We start from the raw sequence: 20,326 nt of genomic DNA, 5'->3' as shown, positions 1-20,326 counted from the left end.
GTATCATATAGCATTAAATGTATAGCACAGATAGGGCCTTAAATTCAGTTCTCCACACTTGTGCAGCAATTCCTGGGTTTTTTAAAAATCCCCATAAAAATCTTCAGTATTTTAGTGTGACTTTCTCCTGAAACACAATTTTTTGTTTTCAGTTTTAAGTAATGTACATATTTGTGCAAGGAATTTCACCAATACATTCATTTTTATGCACACTTTCTCCTAATATAAACATTTTTGTAAACATTATTTGGTTTAAGAATTGCATTGCAAAATTCAGCTATGTGTGAATTTCAAAGGATAGCTGAGTTTTAGTTCTCATGTTGTTTGAGAAAGTGTGAATTTTATAGACTTAGCTTTAAATGCAAAATGAATTGAATTTCTCCCCCATCCCTACTCAGGAGTAAGTCTTATTAAATTCAATGGGGCTTACTCTCAGGTAAGTGGGGGGTAGGACTGTAACCTCAGCCACCAAAGCAGAGGGGCGGTGAGGAGAAAGTTAAAGCAGACATAGGGAACCTTTTTCAGCACAAGGGCCTGGTCAACAACCTTTCAGGGGCCACATGCCAATGGGGGATGGGAAATTGATGTGCCTCTGATCTTCGTACAGTGGGCTACAGTCCAGTCGCACAAAAGCCAGAGGTTTCAACATGTACAGGCAAGCAAGAGGCATTATTACAGTTCAAGGACACGTTCCAGACAGGTAAAAAAACAAGAACAAAAACCCCCCACCCTGGATGAGCCAATGAGGACTGTGAGCTTCAGAGATGGCATGGCATAGGGGAAATCCTGAGGGCCAGATAGGACAGCCTGGAGGGCTGCATTTGGCCCCTGGGCCTGAGGTTCAAGGGTGGATGTCCATTAGCAGCAAAGGGGTTTTTTAATTTAGTATTTCAATGCCTTGGTCACAGATGACAGCGGGGCCCATTCAGAAGAGTTCTGTAAGGGAGAAGGAGGACCTTGTGGGCTGAGGGAAGGGGTCATTATCTCACTTCTCTACCAGAGGGTGTAGTCGTACATGGTCTCAGGGGATCTTAGACCCCTTTCTTTTTTGGGAGCAGGGTCCCAGCAGAGTCCCTATGTGTCCAGCATCCTACAAGCATGAAAGGGAAGAGTGTTAACCGCTGAGAAGAACCTTCTAATATGCTTCCTTGTCCTTTCCTGCTGATTGAAGCCAATCAGAGTGAAAGGAGGTAAGAGTGCCACTGAAAAGACTCTTCTCAGTAGCTAACACACTCCTCTTCCATGCTGATAGGCTTCTAGGAACTTCTGTTGTTGTGGGAGAAGGCACACGTGGGAAGGACTGAGGAGTGTGGAGATGATGACAGAGAGCAAGTGAGTGAGGGGACTATCATGAAGGGATCCTTCATTTCTGGATTTGCCACTATACTACTGGTCTCTGCCCACTATGCAAAGCCCTACTTTATTCCTGTGTGCATGTAGAGTTAAAAAGGTCTCCGCCCAGAAACAAACATGGAGCCCTTTAAAGCTGTTACCATGTTGATGACAGAAGTGACTGCTTTGGGCATTAAAAAAAAAGAAAGAAATGGAAGAGGAAGATAAGCTTCTCCATAAACAAAGAAACAAGCAAACAAACAAACAAACATGCAATTAACTGTAGAGAAAATGGCAGCAATGACACTTTAAATGCTGGAGGCACTGAAGGGGTACAAAAGGGACAGCAGAGTGAAGGCCTGAAGTCTTGAGTCTCTTACATAAAGGGTGGTTTCAAAGAAGACCACATTGGTCCCATTTAGGTCTCTAAAGCCCTAACTACTATGATATTTTTCTCCCATGGAAGGAAAAGCCTGATGAAGATAAATTACCTATGATTATGCAAATGAAAGTGTGGGGCTATGCAGACAGGAGGAGTCTTAATTCTCACTGGATATGGTCACCAGGACAGAAAGCAGGTTTTTAGCCTCACCTAAAAGGTGGTTTTCCATATGAATTAATGGTTATCATGCATCCTATGTGGGAAAAGTAGAGAGGACTTTTTTGTGATGTGGCAAAACCTATCCTCCAGCCCTCACATTGCGACCTTCCCCTTTCCCATGAAGTTTCTGCAGAGGGATGCAAGGTGATCCACACTGAGCCCCCATGCAATATGCTGTCCACCATATACATACCACCATCCTAAATATGTTCATTGCATACTAATCATTGCCTTCTTCGTGCAAACACTGTGAATGAACAGATGAGCTGATAACCCTAAAAAACCATTTATGTGCCTAAGGGCCAGAGTTGTAGGGGTGAGAGTGTGCCGGGACCACCATCAAGTGGCAAGTTTTTCCACCTGCCTTGCCCCTTCACTTCTGCTCTTTTTGAGATCTTTCTGGGGACTGCCCTTTGCCAGGAAGATGAATGTATCTGGCTTTTAGTGTTGGGTTGTTGTTTTTAATGTTAAGATTTTGTTGTTTTAAATGTTTATAATTGGAATTGGGTTTTTTCTTACTTGTAGTTTGTACTTGTGTGTATTCTTTGTGAGCCGCCTTGGGGGCCTTTTTGGTCAAAAGGCGGCCTAGAAATCAACTATAACGTAACATAACAGTTGGCGCCCACTTAAAACAAGTGCAAAGGTCTGTTGGGTAGTGCTCTGCATTGTCTGTGGCTGTTCAATAACATGCAGCCTTTACTCTTCAGGGGCCAGGAAGAAGGCTCAATCAAGAGAGCAGGGCGAGAGGTACAGGGAAGCCTGAGAAAGAAGCTGAGTCTGTCCCTTTAACATTCCCCACACTCACCCAATGCAAAGGAGGAGTCCAGCTTGTCATTGGCCTTACAATCCTCATTTTCCCCAATTGCTGCTGCTACTGCTTTTGAAGCCAGGACTAGGGATCATACCCATACAACGCTGTGTGAGTGGCATTCTACTCCTTTCCCCATGCACCCCCAAAATCTGTGACAGAGGGTCTCCCAACATGCAGTGAAGAGAAGAGGACACGGTGGTTCCATTGTGCAAATGGAAGTCTGTTGTGAGAGTGGAGAGGTAGTATTGAATACAGCCCAAGGTGTTTCCTGGGTCCCAATGCCTATTCATTTTCCCAGACTATGCAATGCAGCCATATCAAAAGCCTTGAAATTTGTACTAACCATGAAGGCCAATGGACAGGAGTGGATGTTTGCATGATGGACACAGCAGTTCTCTCCATTAGCATCTTTCCAATTGGGAGGGCATTCCTGCTCCTCACAGAACTTCTTAGCAGCCATTGCATCACTTAAAAAAATTAATCAGACAAAAGTTACTTTGAAATCAGTTTGCACTTACTTCTGCATTAACTTGTTGAAAGTAGGCAAGCAGACACCCTGATATTAGTACAACGGGGAAGAATAGAATATACAAATTCCCCTAAAGACAAGCAAATTAGGGGCAGGCAAATAATTCTCTTTCTGGTCTCTCTCAATTCCTCATGTGTTCACCTGTAAATCTGATGTTTCTGCATTCACCTGTGATTCATATGAAAATTCACATTTAAATATGTATCTTAAAGACCATTCTCCCCAGGTGTTTTGGACTACAACTCCCATCAGTCCCAGCCATCATATCTGATTTTTTTAAAAGTAGTTTAAGAAGCCTGCTGTCATCTGGGGAGCCATTTGTTTCTGGTGCAGGTGAAGGCTTTGCTGGCAAAATGCTCAGACTTCAGCATGACCGTTTACCCTGTCTTGATTATCAATCTGGGAGTTTCATTACATTCATTACATGAAGCCAGAGAGCGTGTAGTAGTTTGCAATTGTGCACATTCACATCAGCAGGAGATTTCATACAATACTAATAGGCACAGTCTCTAAATTAATTCATTAATTAAGTAATGTCATAAATTGCAGTCTCTGCTGGAAGAGGCAATATACAAATTAGAAACCCACAATTCAGACCTTAAGACAATGAACAAAACAATAAAATAAGATGAAATCAGTTAAAATTGTTGTTAATAATAACAACAGATGCGTCTCTGTAGGGCAGGAGTTCCACAACTTATCATAGCTGTAGCAGACAATAATCACAACAATCCAAAGAGTAGCAACAGAAACTGCCCTAACCCTAATAAAGCTGCCACCTAACTGTCAATGCCTGCAAAAGCTTATAAAAAGTTTTAAAAATTTACTTGATGCCTCGTGGAATGATGTAAAGGAAACATCTGGCCTCCTCCAGGAGGGCATCCTACAGCGTGGATTGGAAAAAGAAAAAGATCCACTCTTTCTCAACACTTTTTACTTAGGTAATAAAGACAATTTCTAAACTGATACTGAATTGGTTTTTGACAGAGCAGTGAAATGACATATCTGAACTGACTCTGATTTTTCTAATATCGACACTTACAATTTTGTATTGTATCCTGTGTCTCGTCATGAATGAAGCTGGACATACCTTTAGTTGCTATTGTTATTAATATTTTTTTAAAAAAAATCAGCTTTATAAGCACATTGTGTGTTTCCACATAGTTTTGGGTATCCCTATTATTTTTTCCTCCACATCCTTTAAGGGAGAGGTGGGGAACCTGTGGCCTTCCATATGTTGTTGGGCTACAGCTCTCATCATCCCTTGCCTGTTGGCCGTATTGAATGGGGCTGATGGAGCTGGAATCCAGCAGCATCTGGAGGGCCACAGCATTTCCTACCTCTGCCTTAAGGGGATGGGGGATAATAGTGGTAACAGCTGAACTTGTTGCTACTTGGCTAATGTGTGCAATCTTATCTGCCCTTCCCAAATATCTTCTGTGGTTAAAGAGGTTCTTTCCCCTGTAAGTCTATAGGATATTTACAAGAGTGCTAGAGCATTATGTTGCTTCCCAGACGGTGGTCTGAAGGCACATGAGGCCAGCTCCTGAAGCTAAGCAGGGTCCGGTCCGGTCAGTGCCTCGATGGGAGACCGCCTGGGAAGTATATGTAAGCTGCCTTGGGTTTCTATCATGAAAATAAAGGCGGGGTATAAATGTAATAAATAAATAAATGGCAAACACTTGTAAACGCTTATGCAAAGGCATTTTTTTCCTCCACGGTTTTTCAGATTGTTCCACAGACAAGGGAAAGAAAAGGAACTATTGCCCAGCATGCTAGGGCCTAATTCAGCGATTCCTGAAGTGCCAGAGTGGTTACTATTGTGCCAGGAGAGGGGCTGAAATGTCCATTGACAAATTCAAGCACAATTTGGATGCATTTACCATTTACTATTTAGAGCAGGTGTGGGGAACCTTTGGTCCTCCGGATATTGCTGAACTATAACTCTTATCATCCCTGGGCATTGACCATGCTTGCTGGGGCTGATGTGATTTGTAGTTCAGCAACATCTGGAGGGCCAAAGGTTCCCCATACCTGTTAAACCCCCCTGTGCAACATTGTTCTCCTGCCAATATATGAACAGTGGCATGATATCAAGGGTAGGATATCAGGATTATCTATATAAATGTATAGAACTTCAGAAGTATCACCATTGGTCAGTTTCAGGAACTGCTGGATCTGTATGCCACTGGCCTGTGTGGTGAATCACTGAACTACAGCTGGCAGGCTTCACAGAAGAACCTTCCAGAGTGTCTCCACCCACCCAGGCTGGTCATTGGATCCTTTTGGGCAGGAAGGAGTATAAAACACTTCCTTTTTCTGCTGAGTCTAGCTAAAACAATAAGACTGTCCTGAGTTCTGCTATGTTTCTGCATCCTTGGTTATTCTTTGATCCTGCCTTGGGTTCTTACTGATACTCCAGCCCTGGCTATTGGCCTGTCCTATGGCTCTTGGCTCCTGCCCATGACCCAGCCCTGGGACCTGACCTATTAGTTAAAAGGGAACAGAAGCATGCTAGGAGGCAATATTTACTAGACTTTCAGATGTGTGGTGGAATCTTTTATTTAGAGATTTAAAAAAATCTACTGCTACCTGTGTTTTTATATAGAAAAATCCCCTGCAGTAGGAGTACAGATAACCCAACCTTGCACTCAAGGGCTCACCTGTGGGACAGGATTCCATTTTCCACAGAATAGTGGTAAAAGTAATCAGAAGCAAAGACTGCATAAATTACATCAAAGGATTCTCCACTTATGACCTTTTCTGGAGGCCTCTGGACCCAAGCCATCTCTAGGCCTGAAAATATAGCAGAGACATGAGTCAAATATGCAGAGATAAAAACAGTGTTGCCGTTTCACAGCCCTTAACCTAAGGACAATATGGCCTGCAAGCAATATTGCCCTAAGCAGATTCTTTTGGATGGGGGTGTGTGAAAGTAATTGATGAAGCAGCACTTGAAGGATTGTCACATAGATGATGGAGCAAATTTGTTTTCACTTGCTTCAGATGGGAAGCAGTGACTCTCCAGACATTGCTGGACTATAACTCCCATCTTCCCTAACTGGTGGCCATGCTGGTTGGAGTTAATGTGAGTTAGAGTCCAACAACTTTCAGAGAGCTACAAGTTCCCCATCCCTGCACCAGAGGGTGGGTTCCAAACCAAGAAGCTAAATTTACAAGACAGAGGGTTTCAGCTAAACATTAGGAAGAACTTTATAATGGCATCAACCATTCAGTAGTGGAACAGATTGACTCCTTCATTACAGGCTGTTACGGATTACTGTATTTGAGGTATCCACAGAGAAAGAATGTAAACATTTTGATATGGTCTTCTTTCAGAAGGTTGATGTTTGCTCTCTGCTTCTTTATCTAAGTTGTCTTTGTGTATGAAAACTCTGTTTTGCCAAAGGCAAGAAGTTTCCTGGGATGTCAAAGGCAAAGAACACATCAGTGGAGAAGATTTACAACTTTTATTTGAGAACAGCTGGTGGTTTATAGCAGGCAATGCACTAAAAAGAATACAAGAACTAACTGAGCACAGATAATCTTACATTCTCTTTTCAGTTGCTAGAAGCCCCAGATAAGCTGCAATGGAGAGATCCCAGCTGGCCAACAGGTACACAGCACCACTGCAGCTAAGGTCTGTGTTGAAGCTCCCTGATCAGATTTTATGGAGCTTTATTTATACCAAAAAGAGTCCCTGGACCTGGGTGCAGGTTTGTACCCTTGACTTTAATTAGATATACCTGTTGGGATGTTTTTAATTTGGGTTTCACAATTCTGTCTTTGTTTGTCAGTCCTGCTGGTCAGCTTGAGCTTTGTAGCAGCATGATTCATTGCACCTGCCTTGAAGGCCATGTTCCCACCCTGTACCAGTTTGTGAAAACATCTTCACTAATGAGCTATTGGCATCCATGGTCCATCTGGGCAATTAACGGCCTCTCCTTGACTCATCCGTGCTACATAAGCAAAGCCTCCCAGCCCTCTGTACTGTTGTATACTACATAGGAAGGGTGGGAAAGCATGTCAAGAGGCCTACCTGGCTGGAATGCAGGAGTGTGAGATAGGAGCATGGGACAAGGGAACAGAGCATGCCATTCTAAACCTCCTCGTTACATTGAAATGTTTTCCAAGATATTTTCCCATATAAACTCTTACATGGATTTTAAATAAAATAAAGCCCTGCATCGCCCCAAGGGAAGGAGAGGCTGCTGCTGCTGTGCTGCTGCTGCTGTGCTGCTGCTGCTGTGCTGCTGCTGCTACTGTGGGACCACCATCTCCACCACCCTTCCCTGAGGGACTTCTGCCTGGCAGGACCAGGCCCCAGGTACCCAGCCAGCCAGGACTGATTCTTACCACCTGTCCCTCTTTGGAGGGATACATAAGCCGGCTGGCTGAGGTGGCCTGGGAGACCCAGGCCCTGCAGGAGAAAGAAAGTTTATATGCTGTATATATGGCTGTATATATAGCTGTTTTTATACGTTTAATTGTTGTATATTTTAGTTGTATTATGTGCTTCGGAGAGAGTTTTATCCATCAGGCGGGGAGACTTGAGGGGGCCCCAATTGCCGTAGTGACGGGCAAAGGAAGGTATGGCGCTGTGAGAAGGACGTGCCAGGTAAGGGGAACGCGGTCCAGACATGTTGTGGCTGTGCCTTGTTCCGGTCCTTCCCACACCCGCAAGGTCGTTGGTAGTCCTATCAGCCAACTCTCAGATCTCCAGTTGCTGTTATTAAATGCCAGATCGGTATATAATAAAACCTCCCTCGTCCACGATTTGATAGTGGATGAGGCAGCCGATCTGGCATGTATAACCGAGACCTGGGTGGGTGAGCAGGGAGGAGTTGGTCTCTCTCAGCTCTGCCCACCGGGGTACTTGGTTCAGCATCATGGTAGATCTGAGGGTCGGGGAGGTGGGGTTGCTGTCGTCTATAAGAGTTCCGTCTCACTCACCAAGCACCATGTTCATTCAGTTACTGGCCTGGAGTGTTTGCACCTTGTGTTGGGCCAGAGGGACAGGCTGGGAATCCTTTTGGTGTACCACCCACCTTGCTGCCCAATGGCTTCCCTAACTGAGCTGGCGGAAGTGGTCTCGGATATATTGTTGAGGTCCCCCAGACTAATAGTACTGGGGGATTTCAACATTCATGCCGAGACCACTTTGTCTGGCACGGCTCAGGACTTCATGGCTTCCATGACAGCCATGGGGCTGTCTCAATATGTTAGTGGTCCAACACATGTATCGGGGCACACTCTAGACCTTGTTTTTGCTACTGAGCATGGGGAAAGTGATCTGGATGTGGGGAGTTTTACAACACTCCCTTTGTCATGGACAGACCACTGCTTGCTGAAGTTTAGACTTTCAGTAACCTCTTCCCTCTGCAAGGGTGGGGGACTTATTAAAATGGTCCGCCCCCGGAGACTAATGGATCCTGAAGGTTTTCAAAGGGCTCTGGGGGATTTTCCGGCTGATAGGACTGGCGCTCCTGCTGAAGCCCTGGTCGCTCTGTGGAATACGGAGATGACCCGGGCTGTAAACACGATCGCTCCTGCACGCCCTCTCCTGTGTAGAGCTCATACAGCTCCATGGTATACTCCGGAGCTGAGAGCGATGAAGCAAGATAGGAGGAGGCTTGAGCGGAAATGGAGACGAACTCCCGATGGATACAATTATGCGCTGGTTAGTGCTTCGACTAAGCTCTATGTAGGAGCAGTGAAGGCAGCTAAAAAACATCATTTTGCTGCCACTATTAAATCATCTCTTTGCCGCCCAGCGGAGCTCTTTCGAGTTGTCCGGGGGCTTCTCCATTCAAACCCTCCGGACACGGTGGAATCATCGGAGGCCCGCTGTAATCAGTTTGCCGATCACTTCCAGAATAAGATCTCATGTATCCGCCAGGACCTAGATTCTCAAGTTATAGCAGTAGATCCTAGTGAGATGTCCGGAGCACAGTCTTGTCCTGTTTTGTTGGATGAGCTTCAGTTGGTTCAACTCGAGGACGTGGACAAGGTGCTTGGACAGGTACGTGCAACCACTTCGGTACTGGATCCTTGCCCCTCCTGGCTGATAAAAACTAGTAGGAATGGAACAGGTAGCTGGGCCAAGGAAGTGATAAATGCCTCTTTACGAGAGGGAGTGGTCCCGGGCTGTCTGAAAGAGGCAGTGGTGAGACTACTCCTGAAAAAGCTTTCCTTGGACCCAGACAATTTTAACAGCTACAGGCCAGTGGCGAATGTTCCATTCCTGGGCAAGGTCTTGGAACGGGTGGTTGCTGGCCAGCTCCAGGCGCTATTGGATGAAACCGATTATCTAGATCCATTTCAATCGGGTTTTAGGCCCGGTTTTGGCACTGAGACAGCCTTGGTCGCCCTGTACGATGACCTATGTCGGGAAAGAGACAGAGGGAGTGTAACTCTGTTGATTCTCCTTGATCTCTCAGCGGCTTTTGATACCATCGACCATGGTATCCTTCTGGAGAGGCTCGCGGAGTTGGGAGTTGGAGGTACTGCTTGGCAGTGGTTCCGCTCCTACTTGGCGGGTCGTCTCCAGAAGGTAGTGCTTGGGGAACATTGCTCAACACCGCGGGCTCTCCAATATGGGGTCCCGCAGGGGTCAGTTTTGTCCCCCCTGCTTTTTAATATCTACATGAAGCCGTTGGGAGAGGTCATCAGGAGTTTTGGAGTGCGTTGTCATCAGTATGCTGATGACACGCAGCTCTACTTCTCCTTTTCATCTTCTTCAGGTGAGGCTGTCGATTTGCTGAACCGTTGCCTGGCCTCGACAATGGACTGGATGAGAGTTAACAAACTGAAGCTCAATCCAGACAAGACTGAGATGCTGTTGGTGGACGGGTTCTCTGATCAGATGGTGGATATATACCCTGTCCTGGACGGGGTTACACTCCCCCTAAAGGACCGGGTTCGTAGTCTGGGAGTCTTTTTAGACTCTTCCCTCTCACTTGAGGCTCAAGTAGCCTCGGTGGTTAGGAATGCGTTTTACCAACTTCGGTTGGTAGCCCAGCTACGTCCCTATTTGAGTAAAGAGGACCTTACATCAGTGGTACATGCTCTGGTAACCTCACGTTTGGACTACTGTAATGCGCTTTACGTAGGGCTACCTTTGAAGACAGTTCGGAAGCTACAACTAGTGCAAAATGCGGCGGCCAGATTGCTGACAAGGACCAAGCGGTCCGAGCATATAACACCTGTTCTGGCCAGCTTGCACTGGTTGCCAATATGTTTCCGGGCTAGATTCAAAGTGTTGGTATTAACCTATAAAGCCTTATACGGTGCGGGACCATGATACCTTGCGGAACGCCTCTTCCGATATGAACCGGCCCGTGCACTACGTTCTGCTACGAAGGCCCTCCTCCGGGTTCCAACTCACAGGGAGGCCCGGAGGGTGATGACAAGATCTAGGGCCTTCTCAGTGGTGGCCCCCGAACTATGGAACAGTCTCCCTGAGGAAGTACGCCTGGCGCCGACTCTGCTCTCCTTCCGGCGCCAGGTCAAAACCTTCCTATTCTCTGAAGCATTTTAAGTTATACTGATTTAATTTTAAAAATGTTTACTGTGTTGGATTGTTGCTTGTATTTTAGTATTGTTTTGTTATTTATTGTATTTTTATGTTTTATGTTCACCGCCCAGAGAGCTATTGCTAGTCGGGCGGTATATAAATTTAATAAATAAATAAATAAATAAATAAATAAATTGGATGCTGTTGTTGACATTGTTTTGTTAAGATTGTTGGGGCATTTAGTTTCAATAAAAGTGGCTGACTACCAAGAAATGAAGCAACAAAAGAGCTGTTATACTTAACAATATTCACTGATTTACCGACAGGACTTTGCAAATACTGTACTTTTAAAGAATTCAGATTCTGCAGTAAGGTAATCCATATTCTAATCAAGAAAAGCTGATTGTCATGACTCAGGGATATATGCAGAAAAACATGACTTTGTTGTCAAATCTAATTTTGATATCAGAGGGCTGGGTCCTGAGTATGGTGAGATTGGGTGTTGGCCAGGGCCCCAAGACCAGCAAAGGGCCCACTACTTTGAGAGAACTGCTGTTCTTATCTGGCATGGATCATTGGAGAAAATCACAGGCAGCGTGAGAGGTTATCAGTTTGCACAGCCCACCTCTTCCAGCATTGTTTCCACACTAAGGTCCTTGAATGAGTCTGAGGAATTGCTTTTCCACAGTTTGAAGCAAAATTAAGAGTGGTTCCACATGACACTTAACTGTTGTTATGCCCATTAAAATTGGGCAATGCCTGTCCCTATGGGCAAGATCACACTATATGTTTATTCAAAAATATGTTCCATTCAGCAAAGGTCCCACTTCTCTCTGAAACTGTTCCTTAATCTAAATTGACGAAGTGGTTCCTGTTCAATTGCTATAGCTGTGATATTCCTCAATTAGTCCTTGTATTACTTCTGACTTGCCCTTAATTAGACAGATTCTGTTCTTGGTGCAGGGGTGGTGGTACAGGGGCAGTTACTCATTGTTTTGCCTTGTTTTATTATGCTCACAATTTTGAAATGAAGTTGTGCTCATAAAAAAAAGTTAAACTCTCAGCCAGTTCTGGCTGCACAAGAAGACAGTAATTAAAGCTCAAGCCACACAAGGCATTGACCAATTAAGGGCAATTCTAAGGCAGAATAGAAATAAACTAATTAACCATTAAAAAGGAGAACAAGGAGGAAGCTACTAACTAAAGGGACAGTAGAGGCACTAACTAAAGGGACAGTAGACTTGAAAATATTCAAGCAATAGCACTTTGTCAAAGTACCCTAGACGGGCTGATACTGCAATTACATTCTAACACAGAGAGAAAAATCACCATATATCAGTTATGAAAAAAAGATGGGACAACAGAGAAAACAGCGGAATGTAGCGTGTTGAGAATTAGATCATCAGATGTTCTATTAAAAATGAGCAAATATTCCATTTTGACTAAAAGCTACCCAGGTTAAAAGTGTCCACTAAGAATATCATGCCAAAGGGCTCCAAAAATCCTGGAGTCACCATGGGACACAATTATCAACTCAATAGATTTAAGTCCTGATGTGGTGCACCTCATAATAATAATGTCTTTATCTGCAAACCAATTTTTTTCTGGAAAAGTCCAGCAACAATTATACATAGATTCCCCACACCCTGAGATCATATGAGACATTTATCCCATTTTCACTGTTTATAAAGGCATGCAAATGTTAGACCTCTTAATGTTAGATGGGCCATAGCTCGATTGTAGAGCACCTGCATTGCATGCAAAAGGTCCGAAGTTAAATCCCTGGCATCTCCAGACAGGGCTGGGAATGTCCCCTGTCTGAAACCCTGGAGAGCCACTGCCAGTTGGTGTAGTACTGAGGTAGGTCGACCAGGGTTCTCAGTATAAGGCAGCTTCCTATGTTTTATTCAACAGACAATGCATCACAGTTATCAAGTAATAAACAAGCATGCATATCATCCCATAGACTAAATGTGGGCAGATTTAAGACACCAGCTCACTATACTGTTCATCCCATGGCATTGACAGGTCTACAGATCAGAACTTGCGTTGCAAATCTTGACCCAATTAGCAGTGACACCCTTAAAAATCTTGTGTGACCTAGGCCACAGTGGGAGCTTTTGTATCAATTTGCTTTTTTTTACCAACAGATTAAAAGCTATTCATTTAATTCTTTTCAAATAAAGCATGAAAATGTATAGCTTTACATTACTTACGTTTTTTCTCTAAATGTTGATTCTTAAAAATAAACATTTTAAGAAATATTTTCAAAACTGCAGTGTAGCTTAAGAGATATGAAAAATGAGTTTTATGCATGCTGTTTGCAATTAGCAATGCAGTCTTGAAGGCATCAGGCAGAGCTGTTCAAGAACTGAAGGGATTTTGCTTTTGCTTTTTGTTAGATCATGGCAATCATGAAATGGTTGGAAAGATCGAAGTATGAACGTACAAGTAGAAAAGCTCTCTGAATTAGTGTGTCTACAGGTTGGGACTTGCAACGACTGCCTACAACTTGACAACAATGGAGAATTTAACCAAATACTAAGCACTTTCAAGTGCCATTGAAATCAGTGGGTGATATTCAACTAAGTCTTACTCAGAGTAGACCAACTGAAATGAGTGAACCTGTGTAACTTAAGTCCATTAATATCAATGAGTTTGCTATGAGTATGACTTAGTTGGATACCACCCAATGGACTTTCTCATAAGAAAATGTATCTTAGATTTCAACAGAAAAGTTTTTGATCCAGTTGAATAGTTAGCTTTCCATTTACTATTGATCACAGGTACCTGAGAGCTGCTCCAAACTGTATGTGGCTTTTTCCTGCAAGAAATGTCTAAAATATGAATGACAGGCCACATCTGCACCTTATATTTAAAGCAGTACTATACCACTTTGTCATGACTTCCCCCCAAGAATCCTGGGAATTGTAGTTTGTTAAGGGTACTGAGAATTGTTAGGAGACCCCATTCCCCTCGCAGAGCTACAGTTCCCATAGTTCCCTGGGAAGAGGGATTTAATGTTAAACCACTCTGGAAATTGTAGCTCCATGGCAAGAATAGGCATCTCCTCTCAGTACTCTTTACAAACTACAGTTCCCAGGATTCTTTGGGAGAAGCCATGACTGTTCAAAGTGGTATAATACTGCTTTCAATGTAAGGTACATATGTGGCCACAAAGTGATGCATGTTCTTCAGCACCTGAGTACATACACTGGACAGCTGCAAGCCAATACAGCCCCCCGATGTGCATACGCAGGCATTTAAGGAAGCACCTCTGCTGTGTACACATAACATGTTTGTTGCAGAAACACCAGAGGGAATTCAGATGTACCTGTAGCAAACCCAATGGCAGTGTGAATGGCTCCAAGACAACAGACAGCTAGCTTCATTGAAATGAATGAGAGCTCCACGCGAGGGGATAGCTCCTGTTCATCCAGTTACACAGGCTAAATTTCTGGAAGATCATAACCGTACTGTAAATATTTTCTTTTTGTTTAGATCACCCTAGATGAATTTCCTTTGGAATACTTGAACTCCAGGCAAGCATTCACTCTGAAGCTCTTGCATACACTGTTTACTTTCCTCAGTTCGAATTGCCTAGAAATAGATGTTACTGCTGACTCAGGTATTTGCAGCCGGGTATAAGTCTGGAGGTGCATTAGGAATCCTCTGGATTACTAAAATTTCTTTCCAGTCTGCTGCACTAGCTTGAGGCTACATCCTGTGCAAACAAGGGATGAACTCACCTCCACAGTCCAGCATGTTATATTCATCGGGTTTCTCCAGGGGCCAGCAGTCATAATCAGTGTTATCCAAATCATGCCACCCTTTCACTATAACAGCCTGCCAGAGAGAAACATAGAAAGGCTCTCATATATACATGTGTATACTACTAAAAATATTGGGTCCTCTTTTTTAAAAAAATGCATGGGACATTTTTCAATTTTATAGTCGCCATTCTGGAAAGTGGATCAAATAGTGGCACAGAAAATTAGCCATCTTTATAGATTTATCTCCACAAGCCAGGTGGCCTTCAGGTGCAAGTCAGGCTGATTCTCTAGTACCCACATGGTATATGGGGAGGGAACTATGGGGCGCATAGTGGTGAGACTCTTTAGAAATGGGAAGGCTATACAAACACATGACAATGTGATTTTTTAAAAAATGTTTCTGCTACTGTTGATGGTGCTGTTTTGGCACTGGTTTCCTTATTTCTGGTTCACACCAAAACATAAAACTAGGAATGCAAGATATTCCTGTGGAGATATGGTCTTGGAGCTGTAGCAACCTACTCCAATCTAACTGGTTCCATCTATTTATGTTAATGCAGTGCAGGGGGTGCAGAATTTTTTGTGTTCTCCCAATTTGCTTCCCTCTCCTTTTTTTGACAGCCCTGAACTGAATGCAGGAGATGAAGAACAGCCAGCACCAGGGGTGAGGGAGGCCAAGTCACTACCCAGAGTGACCACATTCACACCATACATTTATTCCACTTTAAATAACCATGGCTTTCCTCAAAGCTTCCTGGGAAGTGTGGTTTGTGAAGGGTGCTGAGAGTTGTTAGGAGATCTCTGTTCCCCTCATAGAGTGACAATTCCCAGAGTTCTCCGGGAAGAGGAAGAGGGACTGAATGTTAAACTACTCTGTGAGGAGAATAGGAGTCTCCTAACAACTCTCAGCACCCTTCACAAGACTGGCTCTCTGCACCATGGCATTTGGGGTGCCTCCTGTAACACTGATGGGAAAGCTGGATATCAGACTGCTGATGCATTGAACCCCTCCATCCTAAGCTCAGGTTGGAATGTGTGTAAATAAATAAACCATATTTCATAAAGACACCGCAGTCTCCGCTATCCTTCTTCCCAAAGGAAACCAAACACTGGAGGAGTGCAGGGACCCCTGAAATCTCACCTCTCGGAGATTGGGGAGGCACACAACAGTATATTTCATGAAAACAACACTTGGCTCCTCCAACCACCACCACTGAACTTGTCTTTTTCTCATCCATGACACAATTCAACTGCTATTTGTGTAAAGAGGCTACAGATTACTGTGTGTTTGCTCTAAATGAAACATCACCTCCATTTTGCACGGTGTAATTCTATATCATATAAATGATGTCTGAAAGATGCATTGCACATTAAGAACAATAGAATCCAATGATCTGGTCCCTCTGGAGACATGGACATTTGTATGCAATAGGAGAGTACCCCAAAAGGATGCGGACATAAGAAGAGAATTCTTCAGTTTAGTGTGAGGGGAAGAAATCAAGTTGTGGAAAAGCACAGAAAGATATGAAAAGAAGATGAGTAACATTTCAATATCTTCACTACTGCTTAAGGACCCAGGCTATATGGTCAACAGTTACTATATCTATTGCTGCTGTTGCTGCTACTATCACCGCCGCCATACGCATAGACCCAGAGGGATACTGCTTGCTTGTTAATAATTATTAACAATTTTGTTGTCTCTCTGTTGCTTTATTTTTAATTTATTTTATCATTTCTATTAAGCCTTTTAGTGTAACAAAACTGCTCATTAGTACCACCACCATTATCATCATATAATTACTTTGTGCACAATCCAACCAAAGTTAAGATTTCCTCCCCCTGCCCCCAAACTCCCATTTATTTCAGATGGAAAGATTTCAGCAAATGCTTAACTCTCATTGCAATCAGTGGGACCAGTGCTTGATTCTGGCTGGATCATGCCCATTAATCATTGTTATTACTGTCATTGTTTTTGCTGCTGTGTTGCACCTTTCATGTGAAAAGTGGATCACACAATTTTGATAATGCTTGTCATTGGTACCTGATTCATATTAGGGATGCATGTTGGATGTGTCTGCCGCTATGAATCTTTATCCCTGCAGAACAACCTGCTTTCAGAATTATCAGTAGATAAGTATGAGCAACTATGGTTAGTGACTCAGAACAAAATCTAAAAGAACATTCACCTACCAGCAAACTGAGGATGATTTGGAGCTCAGGGCTGAATGATGTAGTTGCTCTCATAGTCCTGAAACAGGCATGAAGACAAGATGTTTGTTGCTGAATGAAATGCGCTTCCTCCCACAGGTGTTCTACAGTTGCTGCAACTGATCTCCTCCCCTCTACCCCTCGATATCTTTCCTGGCACGCAGTGAGAACATTATGGACAGCATCCTAAGTCCATGATTCATTCAAGGAGAAACAGAACCTTGCCTCAAGTTCTCCCCCCTGTGACCACACACACACACACACACACACGTTCCACTAATTGCCTGAGAGAAGATTAAGAACAACTTGATGAACACATATACACTCCTCTCCCATAACTCATAGTCCTCAGGTCTTCTCTTTTCCATTTCTTTGAAATAGTCAGTGTTTCTTTTTGAAAAATCAAGGTTGAACGTAGGTGAGAATATTAGGGCTCATATATTGTTCTTATTACTATTATTGTTTTTATTTGTTTGTTGCTTTATACAAATAAGTGAAATCAATTAAAAGCCAAATAAAAAAGAAACAGAACAATGTACAGTACAAAATATGAAAATGAAACTCTGAGGGTGTATAGAGTCAACAACATTCCCATGCAAATATTCACAGACTAGCAGTTCTCAGGCTCTAGGACTGATATTTATTAACAAATAAAGTTATGCCAGTTTAAACCCCTGAGACTAATTTAGGGCTTGGCTAAAAGACCAGATATGACTGAAATTAGTGATGGATGGATTGGTCTATTTCTGTCGTGTCAGTTTAGCAAATGTTCATTCATTAGTTTGTTCTGTCCTGTTTCTGCATTAATCTGTGATTTCTTTAAAAAAAATCCCATGAAAATTCATAGTTAAATGCATATTTTTGAATCTATTTTGTGCATAAAATGTGCAAATGTTTTCTTTCAAAGTATGCATTTTAAAATGCATTTTATCCAAAATATGAATTTCCACACACAACTTTGTACAGTTTTTGAGCCAAGCACTGCATTGCAACATTAAGAGAAGTTCAAGATCTGAAGGATAACTGTGTTCCAAACCACACATTAGTTTGGGGGATGCAGATCAGCAGGTCAATTCATATTGGAACTCGCAAAGAACAAATTCCCCAAGCATATCTAGTTAAAATGCCATGCTTTGCAGCTCCAGCCTGTGCAGTATTGGTTCACAAGATACCCATCACCACTGCACTGGCTACTTAGAACTACTTCCAGCTTATCAACAAATTATGATGATAAGGATGATAGCTCCTTTATGCACTCCACAAAGTCTCACTTCTATGCTCTCTCTCTCTCTCTCTTACACACACACACACACACACACAGAGAGCACTAGTGCAGCAGCACCAATGGCCACAGCTGCTGCTCAGCACAGGTTTAGGCACAGCTTTCTATGCCGAAAGAAATATAGAAAGGGAATGTTTTGTAAGGCAGTATTTCCTTACGTACAATGAAGCTAATGTGTAAAGAAGATAGGTAACAATTTTGCAAGGCTAGTTCCATTTTACTGGGGATACAGAAGCTGATCATTCCTAATAAAAAGTCGCACCTATACCATTCCACTGGGTGATTCCAAATCTAACTACATGTTTGCAGAATAGCACTTTTGTTTATCCCGGATTGTGGTTACTCAAACCCGTTGGCTGTCTCCATTTTGATAAATCGGTTTGAGAACATCAGAAGATGTTCTCTCATGCTGATGACTCAGTGTATTATCCATACATTCACTAGAAAATTATGGTTTAATATCATACTATTTACCAGGATCTGACCAGGATCTGTGTGTGAGTGTGTGTAGACTTAAATTATTTAATTACTTTATTATTAAAGCTGCAGTTTTTTAAGCCATCCAGGGCAGTTACAACAATAAAATATTCATACAATAAAACCAAATCCACAAAATGAACATCAGAACATCAGAGGAGTCTGCTGGCTCAGGCTAATGACCCATGTAGTCCAGCATCCTGTTCTCATAGTTGCCAGCTAGCTGCCTTTGGGAAGCCCGCAAGCAGGACATGAGCGCAACACCACTCTCCCCTCCCATTTAAAGCATTAAACAACCATCAGAAAATGCCAACAGCATAAAAACTGGATTGGGAAAGCGGCATAAGAAGAAATGGAACATCCCCTATCCCAGAGCTGCTACTCCAGTCTGAATTGGAGTTTCCCCAGGACTGCTTGGATGGTTTGAAATTGTCCCTCCCTTCTCTTTTGAACCTGAAGCTTGCAACATAAATGGCTAAGCAGACCAGAATATGTATTATCTCACCATGCAAGCACATTGTCTACTAATTCTTCTTTCACCCCCACCCTTCATCTTTCTTTTTTAGTCCTGAGGGGGGGAAATTATGACTGCCTAGTTTGCAATTACTCAGTTAGGGTACACAAAGCTGCTGCGAAAAGAAGACACTTGGCAATTTTTTTGGCAATTAGTCCTCGTCTGCATTAGAATTGATTTTAATATCTCTTTTAATATTGTTAACCCTTTTTTAAAAAAAAGATGTTTTCAAAGTTTTTTTTAATGTTTTTAACGTTGTTTTGTTTTAATATATTTTAAGGTCTTTTTATGATGTTTTAAAGTGTTTTTAGTGTTTCTGTTTGCCACCCTGGGCAAGGAAGGAAGGGTGGGATGTAAATAAAATAAAATAATAAATAAATAAATAAATAAATAAATTATATCACATTCTGTGTGGCTATAAAATATTTATTTTAGCAATTGTACTTTAAATACAACACTCTGTCTGCACTATATATTCAGATGTGGGGATCTTTGTTATTTAGAGTGTATGTCAAGAAAAGCAGAGTGTCTGTTCTCCACTGTTCTTTTGCTCCCATCTAGTGGTTTAGACCAAAAACAGCACTAGACTGGTTTAAAGTATGAAATCAAATGCCAGTGCTGCATCAGAGGCTATATATCCACCTTGGTAATGAGCAAAAGCCAAAAAGCAGATGGAAGCTTTAGATATTAATTAAATGTTATTCTTTTAAGGGAAATCTCTGCCTTCAGAGTCCCTGTATTTCAAATCCCATTTCTTGTACTAAGGTTCTGATTGGGATGAACTTTAAACTGCATGGAGGGAACATCCCATCACAGTTTAAAAGGAGAAGGGGAAGGCATGGTGTATGAAGGTATCCTCCAAGGCCAGTTCCCTCTCTGTCCCCCTGCTTCGCACAAGCCACCACCATGGATGGTTTCTGAGGCCAAAGGAGGAGGCACCTCCAAGGCTGCCATCAGGAAGGTTAGACAGCTGCTACAGCTGCCGGCCTCTTCAGCCAGGCACTTCCTAGCTGGTGCAGAAGAATGACCTAAAAGCAGCAGGTTGGTTCTCAGGAGTAGAGTCTGGGGAAACCCGCTGGAGCTGCTTCCTAGGCATTCTGCTCAAGGCACTTCTTGCATGGACAGAGGGGTAACAGCAGGACATGAGCCTGGGGAAACTCATTGCAGCCCCCCTGATGGACTAGAGCTAGGCACTTCCTGCTGGGCAGGGACAGCATGAGGGTCAGACACCTTTGGGTGCCTGCCAAGGCCCACACCCCTACAAGGGGCCCACTGCCACCAGG

The 20,326-nt window shown here is 43.0% G+C and overlaps 1 protein-coding gene across 3 annotated transcripts in view; it reads right to left on the bottom strand.

Annotated features, from left to right (window-relative positions):
- Nucleotides 1-20,326, bottom strand: part of LOC133380424 (atrial natriuretic peptide receptor 1-like) — a 70,930-nt gene that overhangs the window by 49,686 nt on the left and 918 nt on the right. For all 3 annotated transcript variants that reach the window (XM_061617794.1, XM_061617703.1, XM_061617877.1), the window contains exons 2-5: nucleotides 16,753-16,810; nucleotides 14,539-14,635; nucleotides 5,937-6,069; nucleotides 3,088-3,211 (exon numbers count right to left, since the gene is read on the bottom strand). In XM_061617794.1, coding sequence (XP_061473778.1) covers nucleotides 3,088-3,211; nucleotides 5,937-6,069; nucleotides 14,539-14,635; nucleotides 16,753-16,806 — 408 coding nt within the window. In that variant the 5' untranslated portion in view covers nucleotides 16,807-16,810. The remainder of the gene's footprint in view (nucleotides 1-3,087; nucleotides 3,212-5,936; nucleotides 6,070-14,538; nucleotides 14,636-16,752; nucleotides 16,811-20,326) is intronic.

The sequence above is a fragment of the Rhineura floridana genome, chromosome 1, assembly GCF_030035675.1.
Source record: "Rhineura floridana isolate rRhiFlo1 chromosome 1, rRhiFlo1.hap2, whole genome shotgun sequence".
In the NCBI taxonomy this organism is placed as follows: domain Eukaryota; kingdom Metazoa; phylum Chordata; class Lepidosauria; order Squamata; family Rhineuridae; genus Rhineura; species Rhineura floridana.
This window is presented reverse-complemented; position numbering and strand designations above follow the sequence as displayed.